Source organism: Thalassophryne amazonica, chromosome 23 (assembly GCF_902500255.1).
Source record: "Thalassophryne amazonica chromosome 23, fThaAma1.1, whole genome shotgun sequence".
In the NCBI taxonomy this organism is placed as follows: Eukaryota; Metazoa; Chordata; class Actinopteri; order Batrachoidiformes; family Batrachoididae; genus Thalassophryne; species Thalassophryne amazonica.
The window spans coordinates 31,522,418-31,542,814 of record NC_047125.1 but is presented as its reverse complement, the minus strand read 5'-3'; the positions used below and the strand labels follow the sequence as shown (position 1 = coordinate 31,542,814).

Sequence of the window (20,397 nt, the reverse complement as noted above, 5' to 3'; positions counted from 1 at the left end):
TTCTGCCAGTTTGAGCTGTAATGATGCATTATTGTGTATGAATGAAGCAGAATGACATTTGCAGCCTCCTGAGGCTGATAACAGAACCAGGGCTGCTGTTTTAGGCTCTCTTTTTTATTAAGTAGTTGTTGGTTTACTCGGTCAAAGCTTTTAAACTGAGGGGGAAACACTGTTGTTAAAAGTCTCATTTCTCTCTCTGTGTGACCTTTACCCTCTGGGCTTACACAGTCCACAAAAAATAAAAGGCATTTGTATGCAGGACCCATCCACACGGTGGCACAGTGTGTGTGTGTGTGTGTGTGTGTGTGGCGTGTTGTGTGGTTTTGTTGCCACTAAGGAGGAGACTGTTGATTTGCACAAAGACAAACTAAATACTATTTTTTGCTACAGATTTTCTACACGTGTCTGTTCGCCTCATTTCAAGTCAAAGCTATAACCATGTATTCCAAGTGCCACCAAGGGGTCAAAGTTCTAGGAGCATGGAGGATACATGCCATTTTTGAACCAAATGACCAAAGAGATTTTCATAGATCAGATACCGTCGGATTCCTCAGATCAAACTTGATGGATGGACTAGTCACTGTATTTTAGAAGAGTTGCGTTGAGGTTTTTTATCCGTAGAATAACAATTTTATTATCGAAGAAATGCTGCAGTTGAGTAAGGAATTGACCGTGTTTTTTTTTGTCTTGTCTGTGGTTGACTAAAATGGGGTCAGTGATTTCCTCTGGAACTTGGAATCGCAGTTCTTTTAAAAACTCAAACCGTCTACTGAGAGCTGGTTAAATGTCACCTTTGACCCTCTTCATGACTCAGTTCTGCATTCAACTCGTAATCGTGTCATTCCTGCACAACATGTCTCTGTTTATTGATGGAATAGAGTTTTATTCCTTCTCTGAAGACCACACTGGATGTCTTGCATGCTTTGAATTATGTACAGACTTTCACACAATACGTAAAAATCAGGATGAATTTAAGTTTTCTGCTCAAACTTTATTTCTAGAGCACACTAAAAACGACAGCAGTCAACCAAAGTGCTGAACAGAAGTGGGCACCAGCTTACGCCCAATAATAAGTTGCTCATTTATGAAATGCCAGGGAGAAAAAGTGTTTTTTTTTTTTTTTTAAAGGGAGGATTTAAAAGTCTCTAGGGCCTGGGACGATCTAATATAGAGGGGGAGACTCTTCCAAAGCCTGGGGACAGCTGGTGCAAAGGCTCTGTTACCTCTAGTCTTTAGTCTAGTTTTTGGCACCTCCAACAAAAGTTGGTCAGAACGAAGCAGGAGCTCAGAGAGGTACTCAAGGGCCAGGCCACTAAGGACTGTAAAAACAAGAGAAGTTTAAAATCAACACGATATCAGACCGGGAGCCACTGGAGGGAGGCCAAGAGTAGCGTAATGTGGTCGCTCTTTTTCTTGCCAGAGAGAAGATGAGCAGCAGCATTCTGAATGAGCTGAAGGACTCACCCAAGCCAAAGTACAGGCAGTTACAATAATCTAACCAACTTGTAACGAAGGTATGGATAACCTTTTCAAAATCCATCTTAGAAAAATAGTTCTTGGTCTCTAAATTAAAAGACTGACTTGGAAAAAGCTTGTTTTAATGACAGCACTGATCTGCTTATCCAAGTTACTAGATGAGAATTTTGCTGAAGTACACTAAGTTTGTACTGACTTTTAAACCAGCAATCCTAAACATTTTTAATCACTAATTAATATATATATATATATATATATATATATATATATATATATATATATATATATATACACATATATATATATACACATATATATATACACACGAGGGCTGTCAATAAAGTTACGGTCCTTTTTATTTTTTTCAAAAACTATATGGATTTCATTCATATGTTTTTACGTCAGACATGCTTGAACCCTCGTGCGCATGCGTGGGTTTTTCCACGCCTGTCGGTGACGTCATTGGCCTGTGAGCACTCCTTGTGGGAGGAGTCGTCCAGCCCCTCGTCGGAATTCCTTTGTCTGAGAAGTTGCTGAGAGACTGGCGCGTTGTTTGATCAAAATTTTTTCTAAACCTGTGAGACACATCGAAGTGGACACAGTTCGAAAAATTAAGCTGGTTTTCAGTGAAAATTTTAACGGCTGATGAGAGATTTTGAGGTGATTCTGTCGCTTTAAGGACTTTTCACGGTGCGAGACGTTGTGCAGCGCTCTCAGGCGACGTCATCAGCCTGTTCAAGCTGAAAACCTCCACATTTCAGGCTCTATTGATCCAGGACGTCGTGAGAGAACAGAGAAGTTTCAGAAGAAGTCGGTTTCAGCATTTTATCCGGATATTCCACTGTTAAAGGAGATTTTTTTTAATGAAAGACGTGTGGACCCGTCCGCACGTCGGGACGCAGCCGCTGCGACGCTCCGCCACAGGAAAAACACCTCTGTTGAAAGCCTTAAGGACAAGTTGGAACATGTCCTGCCTGTTAAACAATTTCTCATATACTCACTCCACTGAAAGCCATCAAAAGCCGCCTGGATTTTACAAATGGTTATCAACACGGAGGTGTTTTTCCTGTGCCGCCGCACCGCGTCGGCTGCGTCCCAACGCGCGGATCCGTCCGCACGTCTTTCATTAAAAAAATCTCCTTTAACAGTGGAATATCTGGATAAAATGCTGAAACCGACTTCTTCTGAAACTTCTCTGTTCTCTCACGACGTCCTGGATCAATAGAGCCTGAAATGTGGAGGTTTTCAGCTTGAACAGGCTGATGACGCTGCCTGAGAGCGCTGCACGACGTCTCGCACCGTGAAAAGTCCTTAAAGCGACAGAATCACCTCAAAATCTCTCATCAGCTGTTAAAATTTTCACTGAAAACCAGCTTAATTTTTCGAACCATGTCCACTTCGATGTGTCTCACAGGTTTAGAAAAAATTTTGATCAAACAACGCGCCAGTCTCTCAGCAACTTCTCAGACAAAGGAATTCCGACAAGGGGCTGGACGACTCCTCCCACAAGGAGTGCTCACAGGCGAATGACGTCACCGACAGGCGTGGAAAAACTCACGCATGCGCACGAGGGTTCAAGCATGTCTGACGTAAAAACATATGAATGAAATCCATATAGTTTTTGAAAAAAATAAAAAGGACCGTTACTTTATTGACAGCCCTCGTATATATATTGCACACAGTAGCTGGAGACATTACAGAAAAAGAGTCTAAAACCAATTACGAGTCTTTAAAAAACAAAAAGCTAATCTGTGAATTAAAATGTCTTTTTAACTTATTTTTTTAAATCTTGTTTTGAATACAAATGGGACAGTGGCCTCTATTCTCCGGTGCGTCACTGCCTCTCCACAGATTAGCGCTTCGTCCTTCTCGCTCCTGTTATGTCACTTGTCTTCAGTCTGGATGTCGAACTCTCTGGTTTCTTTCTTTCAAATCCACCACAGTCTTGCTCTCTCTGGTTCGGGCCTTCAGTCAGGAATCATCCATCTCTCTGTATCACAAAGAATTACAACCCCTGGCAATAATTATGGAATCACCGGCCTCGGAGGATGTTCATTCAGTTGTTTAATTTTGTAGGAAAAAAGCAGATCACAGACATGACACAAAACTAAAGTCATTTCAAATGGCAACTTTCTGGCTTTAAGAAACACTATAAGAAATCAGGAAAAAAAATTGTGGCAGTCAGTAACGGTTACTTTTTTAGACCAAGCAGAGGGAAAAAAATATGGACTCACTCAATTCTGAGGAATAAATTATGGAATCACCCTGTAAATTTTCATCCCCAAAACTAACACCTGCATGAATGAATCATGGCTCCAACACGAGAGATGTCAATTGAAACAAAGGAGAGGATTATCAAACTCTTAAAAGAGGGTAAATCATCACGCAATTTTGCAAAAGATGTTGGTTGTTCACAGTCAGCTGTGTCTAAACTCTGGACCAAATACAAACAACATGGGAAGGTTGTTAAAGGCAAACATACTGGTAGACCAAGGAAGACATCAAAGCGTCAAGACAGAAAACTTAAAGCAATATGTCTCAAAAATTGAAAATGCACAACAAAACAAATGAGGAACGGATGGGAGGAAACTGGAGTCAACGTCTGTGTCCGAACTGTAAGAAACTGCCTACAGGAAATGGGATTTACATACAGAAAAGCTAAACAAAAGCCATCATTAACACCTAAACAGAAAAAAACAAGGTTACAAGGGGCTAAGGCAAAGCAATCGTGGACTGTGGATGACTGGATGAAAGTCATATTCAGTGATGAATCTCGAATCTGCATTGGGCAAGGTGATGATGCTGGAACTTTTGTTTGGTGCTGTTCCAATGAGATTTATAAAGATGACTGCCTGAAGAGAACATGTAAATTTCCACAGTCATTGATGATATGGGGCTGCATGTCAGGTAAAGGCACTGGGGAGATGGCTGTCATTACATCATCAATAAATGCACGAGTTTACGTTGATATTTTGGACACTTTTCTTATACCATCAATTGAAAGGATGTTTGGGGATGATGAAATCATTTTTCAAGATGATAATGCATCTTGTCATAGAGCAAAAACTGTGAAAACATTCCTTGCAAAAAGACACATAGGGTCAATGTCATGGCCTGCAAATAGTCCGGATCTTAATCCAATTGAAAATCTTTGGTGGAAGTTGAAGAAAATGGTCCATGACAAGGCTCCAACCTGCAAAGCTGATCTGGCAACAGCAATCAGAGAAAGTTGGAGCCAGATTGATGAAGAGTACTGTTTGTCACTCATTAAGTCCATGCCTCAGAGACTGCAAGCTGTTATAAAAGCCAGAGGTGGTGCAACAAAATACTAGTGATGTGTTGGAGCGTTCTTTTGTTTTTCATGATTCCATAATTTTTTCCTCAGAATTGAGTGATTCCATATTTTTTCCCTCTGCTTGGTCTAAAAAGTAACCGTTACTGACTGCCACAATTTTTTTTCCTGATTTCTTATAGTGTTTCTTAAAGCCAGAAAGTTGCCATTTGAAATTACTTTCGTTTTGTGTCATGTCTGTGATCTGCTTTTTTTTCTACAAAATTAAAGAACTGAATTAACATCCTCCGAGGCCGGTGATTCCATAATTTTTGCCAGGGGTTGTAGATCATTCTATCATCTCACTCCTCTTCTGCATCACAAACTAGATAAGGCCCGAGAACCGGTAGTTTATGGCCCGCTGCCCAGTAAATACAGCTCGCATGGTAAGCTCCCTTCTGCATTTGAAAGTAAAAAGGTAGTGTGCTTGTATACAAGACATTACGGGAATCTATCATCCTCGCCACAAATATCAACAGCCAACTGGTATAGTCAGTATGTGTTTGTAAGCTACAGTACATGTGAGGTCAGAGTCCACATTTCAACTTTATGCGCGACTTTAATGGCGATAATGATCAGGTCAGGAGCACGCGTGGGTGTCGTGCGCTGCCACACTCTCCGCATTACGAAACTACCCTTGGTCCTCATTGGCGACCACTCAAGCTGACCACCTCCTAAACACAGCCATTGTACTGGCACAGCCAAGTGATATGTGGGCGTCCCTTTAGTGCGTTACCATTACCGTGATACTCACATTATTTGCTATACAGCAGCACAAACACGGACAAAAGAACGGATATGGTTTCGACTTCTCTTTTCTTCTCCCATTTCAGTGTAACTAAGTTCCGACTTAGCACAGAACGGCAAACGAGAACAGAACGTGATCCGTGGAGGGAAACAGAAAGGGATTTATTTGGCAAGTAAACACGGGTCGTGTGCTGAGCAACCGATATCAAAGAACGATTACTCAGAAATCAATCTGAGGGTTTTCTGTGACTGTGACTGCTTTAAAAAATGCTGTGTGTCTGAGCTGTGAAGAGCAACAGGTCACATGAACAGTGAAGAATAGAAAAGACTGAAAGAAGGGGGGATGATGGAGAAACCTCGGCAAACAGAAATCAGCTTTCAAAGAAGCACGTGGTTGAACCTGTTGGCACTGTGCGTCGCGTTCACGCTTCCAGACTTGTTTAAGGTCATTTACATTTTGTTTATTCGCAGGCACAAGAAAAAATAACAATAAATGTATAAGAGTGGCTGATGGCACCACTCGGGGAAACCTTTAGAAATACTACTTTAGTACTTTAGAAATAAAGAGTTGATGATGTCCAAAAACCTACGCAGTAAGTGTAGTACTGCATTAACCGCGCCTGTAAACAGCATTATTCGTAATATATGCATCAGCCGCCAGTGTAGATGCTTTTAATGCATGTAGAAGTTTTAATAATTAAAACTTTAACATATTAGTCAGCAGCCCAACTTCAACAGAACGACAAGCAGCAAATGGGCAAATAAATCTCAGCTGAAACTAAAATTAATAACAGCTGCTGAGTCAGTTTCATTATTCACAAGAGCATCCAAGTATCTTTAACCCCTTTTACACTCTGCTGTTTTAAAAGAGAGGAGAAACATGCAAAAAGACAGAAGTACGACGGTAGCCTAGTCAGAACGTGAAGGAAAAGGAAATTACGAACACATTCAGAGCCGCTAAATTAAATCTCTGCTCCATGAGACTGCAGATCTGTGAGGCTACGACCAGAAACATTCCACCAACACTCGCTGGTCCAAACGGACTCTCTCAGAGAGGTTGGTCACCATAGTAACAGTGAACTGACACTTGGGGCTTGGAAAGTTTCAACAGCAAATTTCAGTTCATTTCCAATGTAACTGCCTGCGATCCGTAGATGTGCACACTCAAGCAATACGTAGCAATGTTTACCATCTAATTCAACATTACCGACCTTTGATGCTCAAATTTCCAAACTCCAAACTTAAGCAGCTGTACTAGCTTCAGTATTTGCGTCTCATTAACTAATGGTACAAAATCAGTCCAAACTGTTCCAAAAACAGGCTGAAATACACAGATGCAAAACAAGACCGGTCGAACCTCACCAACCTCCCCTGAGCAAGCACATAGCCAAAAGTGGTAAGGACAACCTCCCTCTGGAGTTTTTTGGTGGAAGAAACCTCAAGCAGGCCAGACGCAAAAAGGTGACCCACTGCTTAGGCCATTCTAACAGTTACAGAGAACATGAAAGAAAGTACAGACAAAATACAGGCAAAAACAGCCCAGAACAGATCTGATTCTAAAAAGTCTCATTTTAAGTCTATATGAAGTGTTGTTGGTCAGCAGTCTCAGGCGAGTGAGAGGTCATCTAGCGGTCCAGTAGGCGACGGCACCTCAGATGGAGAGCAGCATCGATCGGCCGGAGCTAATGGCACCTGAAGCACTAGTTCCCAGCAGTAAACCATCAGAGAAGCACAGACGTTACTAATGTGGTCGCCGGACATTAGATATAGTGAGGCTGAGACCTGTTCCGCCGTCTATAACATAGTTCAGTTTGTTTGACTCTAGTTTTTTTTTACATCAGTTTTAACAGCAAATAATTCAAGCTTACTTTTCACATTTATGTTCTTAAATTTTTTTTCCCCACTGAGCACACATTTTAAAGTTAAATTAAGCAACTCACTGTATGATTGTGAAAGGTTAGGTAAATTTGTGCACCTTTAACTCCATGTGCAAACGTAAAAAAATAAAAACATCTCAAATCAAAGCCTAGATCGAAGAAAGCCAAATGTAAAGCACATCTAACTAATCCAGACTCAGAGCGTGACCACATCCTGTAATTACACAACTTTTTGTTTCACTTTTTCATTTTCTGGAAAACAGGTATGTTGTTCTCTTGGAGATAAGCTGCTGTGTGGCAGACAGCCGAACAGATCTTCGACGGCGAGCATTGTGAGAGATTTAAAGTGGGAGAGTGGGTGTGACTCCTACTCTCTCCCTCAGAATAGAAAATTATGCCGAGAACGAGAAGAGGAGGAAAGGATTTAATCTAGCACCTGTTTGCTCCGACTTGTGGCATATGGTGGAGAAGTGAGAGCGAGGAAGAGTCATTTTGAGTGGCGTCGTGAAGCCTCGGCAAATTCGTGTGCTCAGATTCACAAATGTTTGCTCGCTGTGAACTAATCAGATGCCAAATCTGGGTAACAGTGTGCAGAAAGAAACTGTCCATTAGTCTGGAGAGACTTCAGAGTTGGTGTGGCGGCGGTGGTGGTTTGGTTGCCATGGTGAACTCTAAAGGGTTGCCTCTGTAATCCAGTCGTCCAGTCCTTTTGTGCGTTTGTGTTGAATGCTGGGTGAAGCCAGAGGAGAAACAGTTGTGTCATGCACGCCGATCAGATGACTGTCACGATGTCTCGGGCGAGATCAGCAGCCTCGTGGTGTCTCTTTGTACAAGCTCGTTAATAAAAACACCCCCGTCAGCTCAAACTGCAGCAGATGTTGTACTTAAAGTATTTCATCACTGCCAACATATCAAATTTAAGGACATCTAAAAATATGAATCTGCACAAATTGTCAACCATCCTTCTAGCTTTTATCATGAACGGGTGTCACGGGGTGGAACAAGGTGGTGAATCGGGGGGGGGGGGGGGTGTTCTGCCCTGTTGCTAGGTAACAGTCTCTGTGCCACAAGGCAAAGCCAGGCCTCGTCTCCTTGGCAACGGCATTGATGTGTAGGGTTGGTGGTGGAGTTTTGGTGGTTATGTTGTGAAATAACTGTGCAAAAGTCTTAAGCACCCCAGAGATTCTGCATGAAAAATGTTATTGTTTATCCAAGAAAGTATGATGTTTACTGCTTTCACCTAAAAGCTTTGAATAATTTAGTTCTTTTCTTTTTGTTTTTCTCACCCCTGTTCAGCCTGTTTGAGCCATTTAATCTAAAGCTGGATGTGACTTTGGCGCCGTGCCTCTCACAGCAACACAAAAGCATGTTTGTGTTCATGAGAATGTGAAGCACAGTGGCTCTCTATGCGCGGAAGAAGCATCGCACTCGTCCTCATCCCAGAGACCGTGCACAGACAAGGGGGGGTGGGAGGGGGGCAGTTACTGTGTATTAAGACCCCCCCCACAAACCCACAACTAAAGTATTAATCTCAAAACATGATCTTCCGCTGTTTCTCGTGAATTCAATTCAGGATCATGTGCTCATATTTTCTTTTATGAGTGACACAAACTGGCTTCTGAAAATGCAGAATCTTAGGGTCATCATGCATTCGGGTATTTTGTTGTCCCCTCCACCATCTGGTGCCTTATGCACAGCATGAAGTGCATGAGGTGGGACCAGGGCTTTGATCTGTTATATCACATCAAACATAAGGACAACTTGAGTCAAATAAACAAAAATGTCAGACAGAAAAAAAAATGATTTTAGTGCAACTGAAGATAAAATTAGAACAGCATTCAGAGTGAGAGCATCAAACCAATACAAAGACTTGCCTGTTGGGTTGATCACCCCTCTTCCTGACTGACTGCCTGTTTTTGACTTGCCTTCCATTGTGGTTCTCTGCGTTGGGGTCCATCGCCAATCCTTAATACTATCTTGCAATGTTTTATTTTTATCATTTTAGAATTTCGACAACAAAATTCTTCTGCTTCTTTTACAGTCCAGCCCAGACCTCTACGTTGACCACTTCTTATGGTCATTTCGCACCCATTTAGACTTGACTGTATAATATTTAGAACAAGAGTGCTCTGAGAGCACAATACCCCCCGCTGACAAAAGCTGCTTTGGTACAAGTGGTTGCTACATTCTGATATTTCAAGGAATTGTACCAGGTTTCCTGAAATTCCTCTGGCAGTGTCTAGGTCTGTTAATCAAGGGTCATAACTCTGCCAAAATGTCAATCTTGTACAATATAATATGCGTATTATCAACCTATTACAAGGAGTTGTACCAAGTTGCATGAAATTCCTACTAAAAATGTGACAGGAGTTGATTTCAGAATGCAGGCATGAAACTCACAGAGTCTAGCTTTGTTAATCAAGGGCCATAACTCTGGTAAAATGGGCCCAACTGGAATGATATGAAAAAATGCTTATTAGCAACACTTATGCCGTTTTTGGGACAGACAGGCAGACAGACATCGCCACGACATGATCCCCCTTTGGGCTTTCGGGGGATCAAAACCATTAGTAATGTTCCTGTGAAAAGTTGTGATGGTCAGTTACAACGCAGGGAAACATTTACATCCACCTTCCTACAAGTTTGCTTAAGTGTGGTCGTATCTTGAAGATATTAAGATGTTGGTAACTAATGGCTCAGTCCCAGTTTGACAGGACAACAGCAGCCTTCTGTGTCATGTGACAGCAAATCAGTGTTTTGTAGTGATTTGTGTCGTTTCTGCAAATGTCTAGATGTAAGTAGGTGCACATTTGAAAGGCATAGTTGGTTTAACCAGAAGATATATTGAAAATAGCTGAGGGAAATGGTGGGAACCAAACTCTATCCATTGTTGGGTTTTGTCTTCCCCCTGGTCTTTAAAAGTACACAAAGGCCTGTGCCAGTCCATTGTGGTGCAAAGCAGGGAGTCTAGCAGGGAGGGTGGTGATGGGGCGCACACAGACGGTATTCAGACTCCGGTTACGTTGACCGAAGTTAAGGTGTGCATCAGCAATCACTGCCACACAATAACAAGAAGGTCATCCCTGTGAATCAGTGCTTCACTATTAGAAACTATCACTATCGGAGACGAGACGATGAAGACGTGAGACTTTGAACCTGCGTCGTGGACTCAGTCCAGGTGCTGGGTCTGATCCATCATGAGTCCGAGTCCTATTCTGGGAGGAGCAGTTTTTATAAATCCTGCTCTAACATTGTGCTGTGTTTGACTGATCCCACTGCAAGAGGTTTTTTCTTTTCTTCTGCCAAACTGGTGTCAATGGTTCACAGTGAACGGTGGCCCTCTGGTGGCAGCTGCAGGTAATAGCTCTGTTATTTAGGTCATCTCTGATCTCTTTTGGTCTTTGTGGATGCTGTGTTTATCAGTGATGACACGGATGGGATCAGAGGCAGATGAAGCTTCGTGCCAATTCCCACGATGCACTGCACTAAACCGCCGACCTGTCGCAAGCTGGCAGTGTGCCAAGGATGGCAGAGAACATCAAACAATTAATCGAACTTCAGAAGACTCGATCAACAAACAAGATGACAATTTCTGCTTCAGGGACTTTGTAAAAATGCCCGAACACAGCGCTCTGATTCATGGACAGAAAAAAAAAAAAAAAACGTGTTCACAGCCCCTCTAAACATTTAGTTTTAATAATGTCACTTAAATATATAAAGACAAATAAAACCGCATTCCAGTTCATTTGCAAATGTGTTTTTATTTATTCATCTCTTTTTAAATTAATTTCTTTGCATGTTCTGTTGAAAAGCATATTTTACTTTGCAAAACAAATGATAGTAATTTTAAGGAACTTTTTTTAACAACAGCTTTAACCAATGACTGTTAAGCGTTTTTTACAAAAGAAACATTACTTTTTCTATCATTTATTTTGCTTTTCACTGTGCGCACGTGCATACACACATATATTTATGTGTGTCTGCATGTGAAGGAGAATATAAATAGCTTGACCCAAATATGCTAATAATCAGGATGTGAGCGGTGAGTCCGTGAACGTGTTGTTCCCGTCTTCCCTCAGCCACACTGTGATTTTCTTAATTTTTGTCTCATTATTTAGCACCGCTGCCGACATCGAACACTGATCCAGATTTAACAAAAGTAGACAAGTCTTCATTTCTTTGCCAAAACTGTTTTTACAAAGCTCCTTTTTTTTTTGGAACCAGGGTCTTTTTGAGAAACTACATGGGCTGTTTTCCAAAGTGTCCACTAGAGGGACGCTATGAGCCACAAAAGCGTTCATTGTTAAAAGCTGCTTTTTTTCTTGAGACTTTCCTTTAACAGGTCAGAGGTCATGTTCATGTAGAGGACACATAATTTTTTTCCCCCATTTTGTCCACTTCCCAAAGTATTTACACAAAGATGCCGCTTTGTGTTAACATGCAAACCCAACTCCGATCAATACTGACGTTGCCTTCTGCTTTTTGTTGTTTGTGTTTTTTAATTGTTTTGTTGTGACCTAGCTTCTCCTTTACGATGTGTTAAGCGGTACCCTTTAGTCATTTATAACACTAGCCTTGATGCGGAGGCTGACAGCGCCATCTGGTGGAGAGGGAGAGAACTCAGATGGTAGAAAATCATCTCCTGGCAACACTTGAAGGTGGAAACAGGCATCTGAAAGACAGAACGACAAAAGTCTGATAATCAGAGAGCAGCACTCCAAAGACTGTTAATACCTGAAACGTGAGCAGAAATCGGGTTGGTCGTGAACGACGAGGAAGAAAGCTTCAGCAGAGAAAAGCAGAAAATCAACAGAGGCGAGGATGTGATGATGGTTCATGTCTTCCTGGTTACTTTTGCATGGGTTAACTGAATGTATTTGTCTTTGTTGTGTCTCATCAGACCATGGCAGAGTACAGCTCCCTGCTCAGCGACCTTTCTGAAAACATTACCAATGAGGACTTGGAGCAGCTCAAATCAGCCTGCAAGGAGGACATCCCCGAAGACCAGAGCAACAACATCACCTCCTCGAAGGAGTGGTTCAGCTACCTGGAGAAGAATGACAAGCTAGCCCAAGGTGAGAGACAATAAACGTCATTTTAATACTCGGTGAGACGTCAGACGCACCGACAACGTGTAAAAAAAAACCTGACGCCTTTTCTCCAACGCAGATAACTTATCGTACATCGAGCACATCTTCGAGATTTCACGGCGGCCAGATCTGCTGACGAGGGTGATCGAATACCGCACCACTGTGCTCAAGATCTCCGAGGATGACGAGATCGACACAAAGCTGACGCGTATCCCCTCTGCCAAGAAATACAAAGGTAACGTAAAAGAAAAAAAGTTTTTAAAGCCAATCAGGTTACACTGTATTTTCGTTTCTCACGTTTGACTCTTTTCCTTGCCCTTCTGCTCCATCCCCGCCCCCATCAAGACATCATCCGCCAGCCCTCTGAAGACGAGATCATCAAGTTGGCTCCTCCTCCTAAAAAAGTGTGAGGTCCCAGCCCTCGCCCTGATCTTTGCACCTTCAATCCATTCAACCAACCGACCATTTCTGACCAGCCCCATTACTCCTTCCCCCTCACCCCCCAACATATCCATCTGGCCACCCCCTTCCCCTCAGTAACGCATGCCGTGACGCAGGCAGCCAATGACCAAGCAGCCAGTTCGCTGCTACGCATCCTATCGGCGTCTCCCCGAGCTGAGTGGCGCTGCGGAGAAAAAAGAAGAAGAAAAAGAAATGTGGATCAACGGTGTGAAGAGACGCTGAAGCGTAGCCTGGATGATTAGACTCTGAATGGGTCAGGCTGGATTGTTCTGTGAGTCAACCTGTGATGCTGTGAGTCTCGTGTGTACGTGCATGCACATCAAGTTATTGTAGCTGAAACAAAGACCAAATCCACCCGCAAAGAAATTCACAGAAAATGTCTAAACAACAATTTCAGCAAGTCGGGAATATAAAAAAAAAAACGTCTTTGCTATTTTGTTTTCTTTAATCTCCTTTGATAAGCTAAATTCTCCAAATATCAAACGTCACATGCGGTGTGCTCTGAAGGAGCACCACATTTACTGAACTTTGACGTGAAGTTGCGTTGCCCTACTAATAAAATGTTGCCAGAACATAGTCTGGATCATCCAGCCCCTCTTTGTAATTCCACCCTCTGAAAAAAAGGGTCTGGATCCAAGCACGTCTTGTCAACTGCGAAGAGGCGGTGACCAAGCGACTGGGTTCTTAACCTGAACATCTGGCGCTAGCTGCTTGAAAATTAAGCAACTCCAGTATTTATAACGTCTCTTGTGCAACAACTGTGTATCTTGTTTCCAAGAGCCTGCAGCGCCCTCTGTGGCCACATGTGAACATCACACAGTGTGTCAGCCAGTCTGATATGTCCGACTCCTGTTGAGGACAAATTATCCTCCCATTGAGATGAGCAGTAAAACACACTGCATGTAGCGAATGCTTACCTTCAGACACAAATTTAGCACAGCGCCACCTATGATTTTGGAGTGGTAAAAATTAGGACAATTAAATGAGGTACCTGCAACGAGCAATTGGACAAACAATTGGATGCAAATAAAATGAAGGTAAAACAAGCAAAATTCAACAAATATCAGTGAAAGTTCTCAGCTCTTTATTTCGTCTTGCCTATTTTTTATTTATTTTTTTGTTTGTTTTTTGCTAACTGCCGTGGTCACATCTTCAAAAGGACATTCTCCTATAATTGCCAAATCCTCGGGTTTGTGCCTGAGAGACGTATATATTTGTTTTAAAATGTTAAAACTGTAACAATAAAAAGTAGGATTTTGCATTTGTGCTGGACAATTATGAAGTCTGTATAACTCAGATGGAGGAGCAGTTTCATCCCTTTACTCTTACGCAGATTACTGTATCAGCAGAAACGTATCTTAGATTAAAAAGTTATTTAAAGGGGATCCTAACAGGAAAAGCCAATATTTGCCTTTAGCTTGTAGTCACATCTAAATATATTGAAAGAAATAGTTTGGAGAGAAAGTTATTCTACACTACGGGCCACCTGTGTGGGCTCTTTTTTCACTGTGGGACCAGTTTGTGTCAAAGTGTATTTATGATGGTGAGATCATATATTAATATATTACAAGAACATAGAATAATATAATCGAGCTACATTTCTAGCATCTGATTGTCACTGAACATACAAACTAAATTTCAGAGATATAGGGTGGAAAACACAATCAAGTATTTTCTAAAATTCATGTATTTTCATTAGAGCCCGACCGATATGGATTTTTTTGGGAAGCTGATACTGATATTCATGAGTAAAAAATTTTTTTACAATACCAATATATCCATTAAAAATACAGCAATGATTCATAACACTTTGTTTTCACACCCTTATGAGACAGAAATGTAACTGAGGCTGGATATTTTACAGTTTAAACATGAACTTTATTATAAATAACTATAAATGGCCAACCAACATACGTCACTCAGATTAGCTGTTGCTGTGTCGCATCACTCAGCATTTGTATAAAATAGACTTCTCATCTAGTTTGGCCCCCTCTGGCTCATGGCATAGTGACCACTTGTCTCTTATTGCTGTAAAATGCCCAATCTGATTGAAAATGAACGGCAGCTGGGTGCGCTGCCTCTGTCTCTTGTAGCTAATGTGTCCAAGAGGTTATGGGGGTCCCAGCTATGCTTGACAGCATGGTAAACAATCCCGTCAGAGTGCGCTCTGCTGGACAAGCTGAATAATGACAACATTCCGAACAGTAAAGTGTTTTTCTGCATTGTTTATTCTGTAAAATAAAATTGACCAATGATATTAGCCAACTGACCTAATGGACGGGCTCTAATTTTCAGATAATATTATTGTTACCGTGTAAAAATGTCGTGAGAATCATTAAAACACTAAACTGTCATTCATGTTAACATTTTATTCGTTTCACTGAGAAGTAATTGACCGGTCTGACTTTTTCTGAATGACAGAGGATGAAATATCAAAGGCCTCTTGCAAATGTCTGAGGTTTTTTAAACATCATGTAATTTTCCACAAAGACCACATTCTTCAAAATAAAAATGTAATGCACACCAGCTGACTATGCCACTCCCGCAACACGCTGTCGAGACTGTTGAAACTCTATTTGAACACTGTGTCTTTCTTTTCCCCGCAAAGAAGCCTTAGCAGACTGTTTGCTCTGAAACAGAGAAGTTAGCAGAACTGTGAGTGTCAAACCTTTCTTGTGAAATTTGCTAAGGACTTCAGTGTGCTTGTTGTCCTCAAAGCTGCAGAATCTAAAACACGACCATGCGAAATATGTCTTTAACTCATACTAATGCTTTTATTTCTGTTGGTGTCTGTGATTGATGTCTATTTTGTGTTGTTCTCTCTACATGTGTGTTGGAATGATTTGCAGCATTTGCAAAATCTTTAAGTGTCACTGACTGAAATTGTGCAGAAGACTCCAAAAATTAATTCAGTGCATTAAATATGTTAACAGAAACACCCACTTTAAAATGCTCTGACACTGTCTGAGAAATCTTATTTTAAAAAGTAAAATACTCTTCAACTGTTTTGTTTTGCAAGTTTTTTTTTAACTGAAATGTAAACTAGACCAAAATACAGATGCAATAATCTTGCGGAGATATTCAAGAGTCATAAACAATATAAATAGTAGTTAATTTGTTGTCCGTGCATGCGGGAAACCGAGTTAGCTTCACAGCTAAGCATGCATAAAATGGACCGTTAGCATACGTCAAATCCAGAACGTCAACATCTCTTTTAATCATCTAACGCTCTGAACCACACAGACATTGTCGAGCATTTCTGGGTGAGTTTCCTTTTAGCCATCAAGAAACCAGACCCCAAGTGAGGCGGTGGCTCCGCTGCTATCAAACACAAAGCGACTCCGTGGCAACCATCAACGCAACACTGCGAAAGCAGGCAGCTGGAGCTACTGCTATGACCTGTGGGTAATGGGATGACTTTACTGACCATTGAAACGTTGGCTTGCCTCTCGCAGTTTCCAGTGAAAAGCTTGCCTAGTTCCACAAAAACAAGATGGCGGTTTTGTAAATTCATTGTTTAGCGCGTTTCTGATGCTAGCAACAAAGAATTTGAACCACTGTTGACTGTTTTATTTAAAACTCTTCTTCAAAAGCAGCTTGTAAATTTAAATGTATGTAAACAAGTGACGTCCTACGCTCTGAATTTCAGTGGTTGTGTTGGCAAATATTTGGTAGTTTTTAAGTAGTTTGTCGAGACTGTCGCACAAACTCAATCAATCATCAATGGCATGGAAGAAAAGGAACAAATTCAGACGCCTGATGATCTAGATACTACTATTTAAGCTGTAAAGAGTCTCTTTGCGGAAAACCCAACATAAACTTGGTAACATAAGTGAGTGTGGTGCTAATCATCATAAACAAATATCTAACATCACCAACACAACTTTTCTTAAGACAACTGCAGCCTTACAATAGTTGATAAAATACACAGAATACATTGCAAATAAGGGGGGGGGGGTGGAATCCACGGTTGGGGCAGTTACATGCAAGCTAGCTGGCTTAGGAGCTATGCTAGCTACTCTGTTGCTACCCAGATGACCCAGTAACATCAAAAATAAATAAAAACTGGATTGTACAAGATGGCCATGAATTTGAACTGATGGAAATCTATATCAACCTGTTTTTGAAACACGTTTACAAAAGGTGCCTTTGACAAATTTTAACTATGTGAGCTGCTAGCTAATACAGCAGTGGCTAGGTAATATTTCCTTTCATTTTGGTCACTGTTTTATGCCCGTCACCAAAAAAGTTTGACGCAAATCTGCACCAAAGTTCACCAATGCTGAACTATCCACAGATTTTCCCAGTAAACACTTTACCTCTGGAGTGAAATCAACAAAATCCACTGATTGTGGTTAATCAAACTGAAAAAATTTCTTCTGTGAGGGTCGGACCAACAATCACAGTGCGCATGGCTCTTAATTTGATACATCAGGTTGTACATAAGAGTCTGATTAATATTTGGATTAAAACATAGCCACGCTGCATTCCCGTGTAATTCTACAGTAACGGAATTACAGTAAGATTAAATTTTTAACTGTAAACTAAAGTACAGCCATAGTAATTGTGATTCCATTACCACAGAATTGCCATCGTGCCCCACTGTTAAAAAAAATAAATAAAATAACCATCTTATGTTTAATATCATGGCGCGGGGGAGCGTTCTCTGTAGCTATTGGCACATAATATATTAACATATCAATCACAAATGATGTCAAATTTGGGTTTCCATGTAACAAGTACATATCAAGTTAGCAAATGCTGCAAAAAGTAAACCTATCAAAACATATATGTGTATTTATCGTGAATACCAGATAACGAAACATGACTATAGATAAAGCCGATTAAATGAAGACGATTGTTAAAATTCATATACGCGAGTATTGTTCTCCCTTAAGGACGAGACTGTGGGATTTTTTTCTTCTTTTTTTAAATCATGTTGTAAATATGTATTTTGAATATCTATCAGTGTTTGTTTAGAGAATTGATTAATTTATTTAATGCCTATATTGTTTATTGTTTTTACGTATCTTAATTTTGTTTACTAACTGGAAAAAAAATCCTGGTGAAGAAAACGTGTATCAACACTTTTATAATTCATCTTATCTCTTCAATCACGTTTTGTGGTTTCTGCTTTGGGTGATACTTTCACAACAAAAACTATGCGATACGCATTTCATTGTATTTACTGAACTGTAACATTATGTTTTTAATGTGTCGTGTTTGATCTGATGTGTCGTGGTCGCTGCTTCGTAATTCAGAGAGTTTCGATAATTGTGGCAAAATCATTCACGATCCATCTGCTCAGATGTAAACGGTGGGAAAATGAAGTGATGCTACGCATTTAAAAGGTTGGATTACGTAGGTGTATGCAGACACAAATTCCTGATCCCTGATTTACAGATTGCAGTCCTGTGGAAGTAATTTAGAAAATAATTTTAATATTCTGGCCTTGGTTTTGTTGTTGTTTGTTTTATACCTCTGTTTTCTTATTTTTGTGTTCAGGAAAAAAAAATGTTGTGCAATTAGGAAAGATTAGTCGTAACATCAAGCTATATATATATATATATATATTCAACCCCTAAAGCTTTTACATGTTTTTGCTTGAGAAACATCAAAAATTTTGGCTTTTTTTAAAAACGATACTTTCACATTTGCACTCCTTGATATGAAAGTGAAAGTAAATCTATCTATACAAGATCTAAATTAAATAAAACTAGAAAAACAAAAACGATGGACTGCTTGAGTATTCACTCATCACTGTTAGTCACGTGGCATTTAATCCCAGATTTTGAGTAACTTGAAGTTTTTGTTGCATCCATCTCCAGACTTGTGTTTTTTAAGTGTTCATTTGTCTTTGTGGTGCATCACAATTTGACCCATCCAGATACAAAATGTATTTAAAAATCAACGATTTGGAACTCCTTAAACACAGCTGATTTCAGTTCCATCAAGAATGTGACTTCTAACACCAAATCGCTGTAAAAGTGATAATTTACTTGTGTTATACTGAATGGGGTGAATACTTACGCTGTCCATCATTTTGACTTTTTTAACTTTAAGTTCAGGTTTTGGAGTTCAACAGTCGCACAGATACAGAGCACAACTTTTAAACATTACTGCAAACGTGTAAAAGCGCAGGGTGACGAGTACTTTATATAGGCTCTGTATATTTGCTTTGTAAAAGTAGCTGTGAGTAATAAAGAGTGGATAAAAGTGCACGTGGAAAAAGGTAACTACTGTAAGTATCGTGGTGGGTGGAGTAGAGTTTGAATGGAGATGAAATCACGATTTGTTCGTACAGATTCTCGAATTAGTTTCATTGTGAAAGTGAGAGTTCTTGCACAAAACGCTGTACGATGCAAAGATGATGTACATGATCGATATAAGGTGGAGTTGGGAGAAGAAGGCTTATTGTGCAGTTTGAATCAATTTTTTTTTTCTTGTCTTTTGTACGGGTTTGTATTTTTAATTGCTTATTGTGCATAAGCTTTTAGACCATATTTACACATCTCCAGTGCTGTCGAGCAAAAACAATGTGATTCTTTTTCTTTTTAATATACTCGGAAATAAAGTTTACATTTCATGCACAAAAAAGTACACTTTCACATAGGTTAAAAAAAAAATGTGCCAATTTCGGTGAGAAGAAGATATGGCTGGTTTTATTAACCACCCGACACGCCCATAGACTCCAAAAGACCCTGAAACACTTAGGTCAAGTGCAGACTTACAAATGCCCAAATGTACCATATCTTCTGGAGTGCATGTCACACTGGAGTATAAATGAAGATGAAAAAAAAAAACATATATAATTTGTACCACAGCTTGTTAAATTGGAAATGTATGCATATTTTGCGGGGTTTATTTTGTGTAGAAAGCCCTAAATATTATTAACAACAAACATGATTTTTTATATACAAGCTGCAGCCTCCCAAACTATTAAAATAAACAATTTCTTAATAACTAAATATAATAAAATATGCGCCTTACACTCCAGAAAATATTGTAGTTTTAATATATTCAAAGGTTTTTTTTTTTTTTTTTTTTTTATAAATCTGTCTGGTCCATGGTACTGGTGTTGCAGCGTGACACAATGGGTTGTTTTTGGAGTCAAATCATGAATTAATAAATGTGAAGTGCAGTTTGCTGGATTGTATGGTTCAATAGGATGGACTGAGCAGGTCCCAGGTGAGGGACGGGGGAGTCTAAACAGTTATTCCAGCCATGAACCCGCGAGCCTGATCTTAAATCTTTTTTTTTTTTTTTTTTTTTGGAGTGTGTGTGCATGTGTATGTGTGTTTGTGTGCGCACGTGCAGCCGTAGACTTTGTAGACTGTTTTTCACTGTTTACGGTGTAATTATCATAATTGCAGTGTGCTATCCGTCACTGTGGTGGAATGTTTGCTTGCCTCTA

General features: G+C 40.3%; 2 protein-coding genes and 1 long non-coding RNA gene across 3 annotated transcripts in view; 2 read left to right on the top strand and 1 right to left on the bottom strand.

Moving 5' to 3' along the window:
* Positions 1-13,333, top strand: part of LOC117505091 (astrocytic phosphoprotein PEA-15) — a 22,364-nt gene extending 9,031 nt beyond the window's left edge. The window contains exons 2-6 of the mRNA XM_034164620.1: positions 2,253-2,255; positions 7,919-7,927; positions 12,332-12,506; positions 12,601-12,756; positions 12,867-13,333. Coding sequence (XP_034020511.1) covers positions 12,335-12,506; positions 12,601-12,756; positions 12,867-12,931 — 393 coding nt within the window. The 5' untranslated portion in view covers positions 2,253-2,255; positions 7,919-7,927; positions 12,332-12,334 and the 3' untranslated portion in view covers positions 12,932-13,333. The remainder of the gene's footprint in view (positions 1-2,252; positions 2,256-7,918; positions 7,928-12,331; positions 12,507-12,600; positions 12,757-12,866) is intronic.
* LOC117505093 lies at positions 274-20,397 on the top strand. Its single transcript, XR_004559027.1, has 2 exons — positions 274-320; positions 20,260-20,397. It is a non-coding gene; the product is annotated as an uncharacterized LOC117505093 (long non-coding RNA).
* The window catches only part of mrpl48 (mitochondrial ribosomal protein L48), a 44,049-nt gene continuing 35,149 nt past the window's right edge, over positions 11,498-20,397 (bottom strand). The window contains exon 9 of the mRNA XM_034164619.1: positions 11,498-12,103. The gene's annotated coding sequence lies outside the window, so the exon portion shown is untranslated. The remainder of the gene's footprint in view (positions 12,104-20,397) is intronic.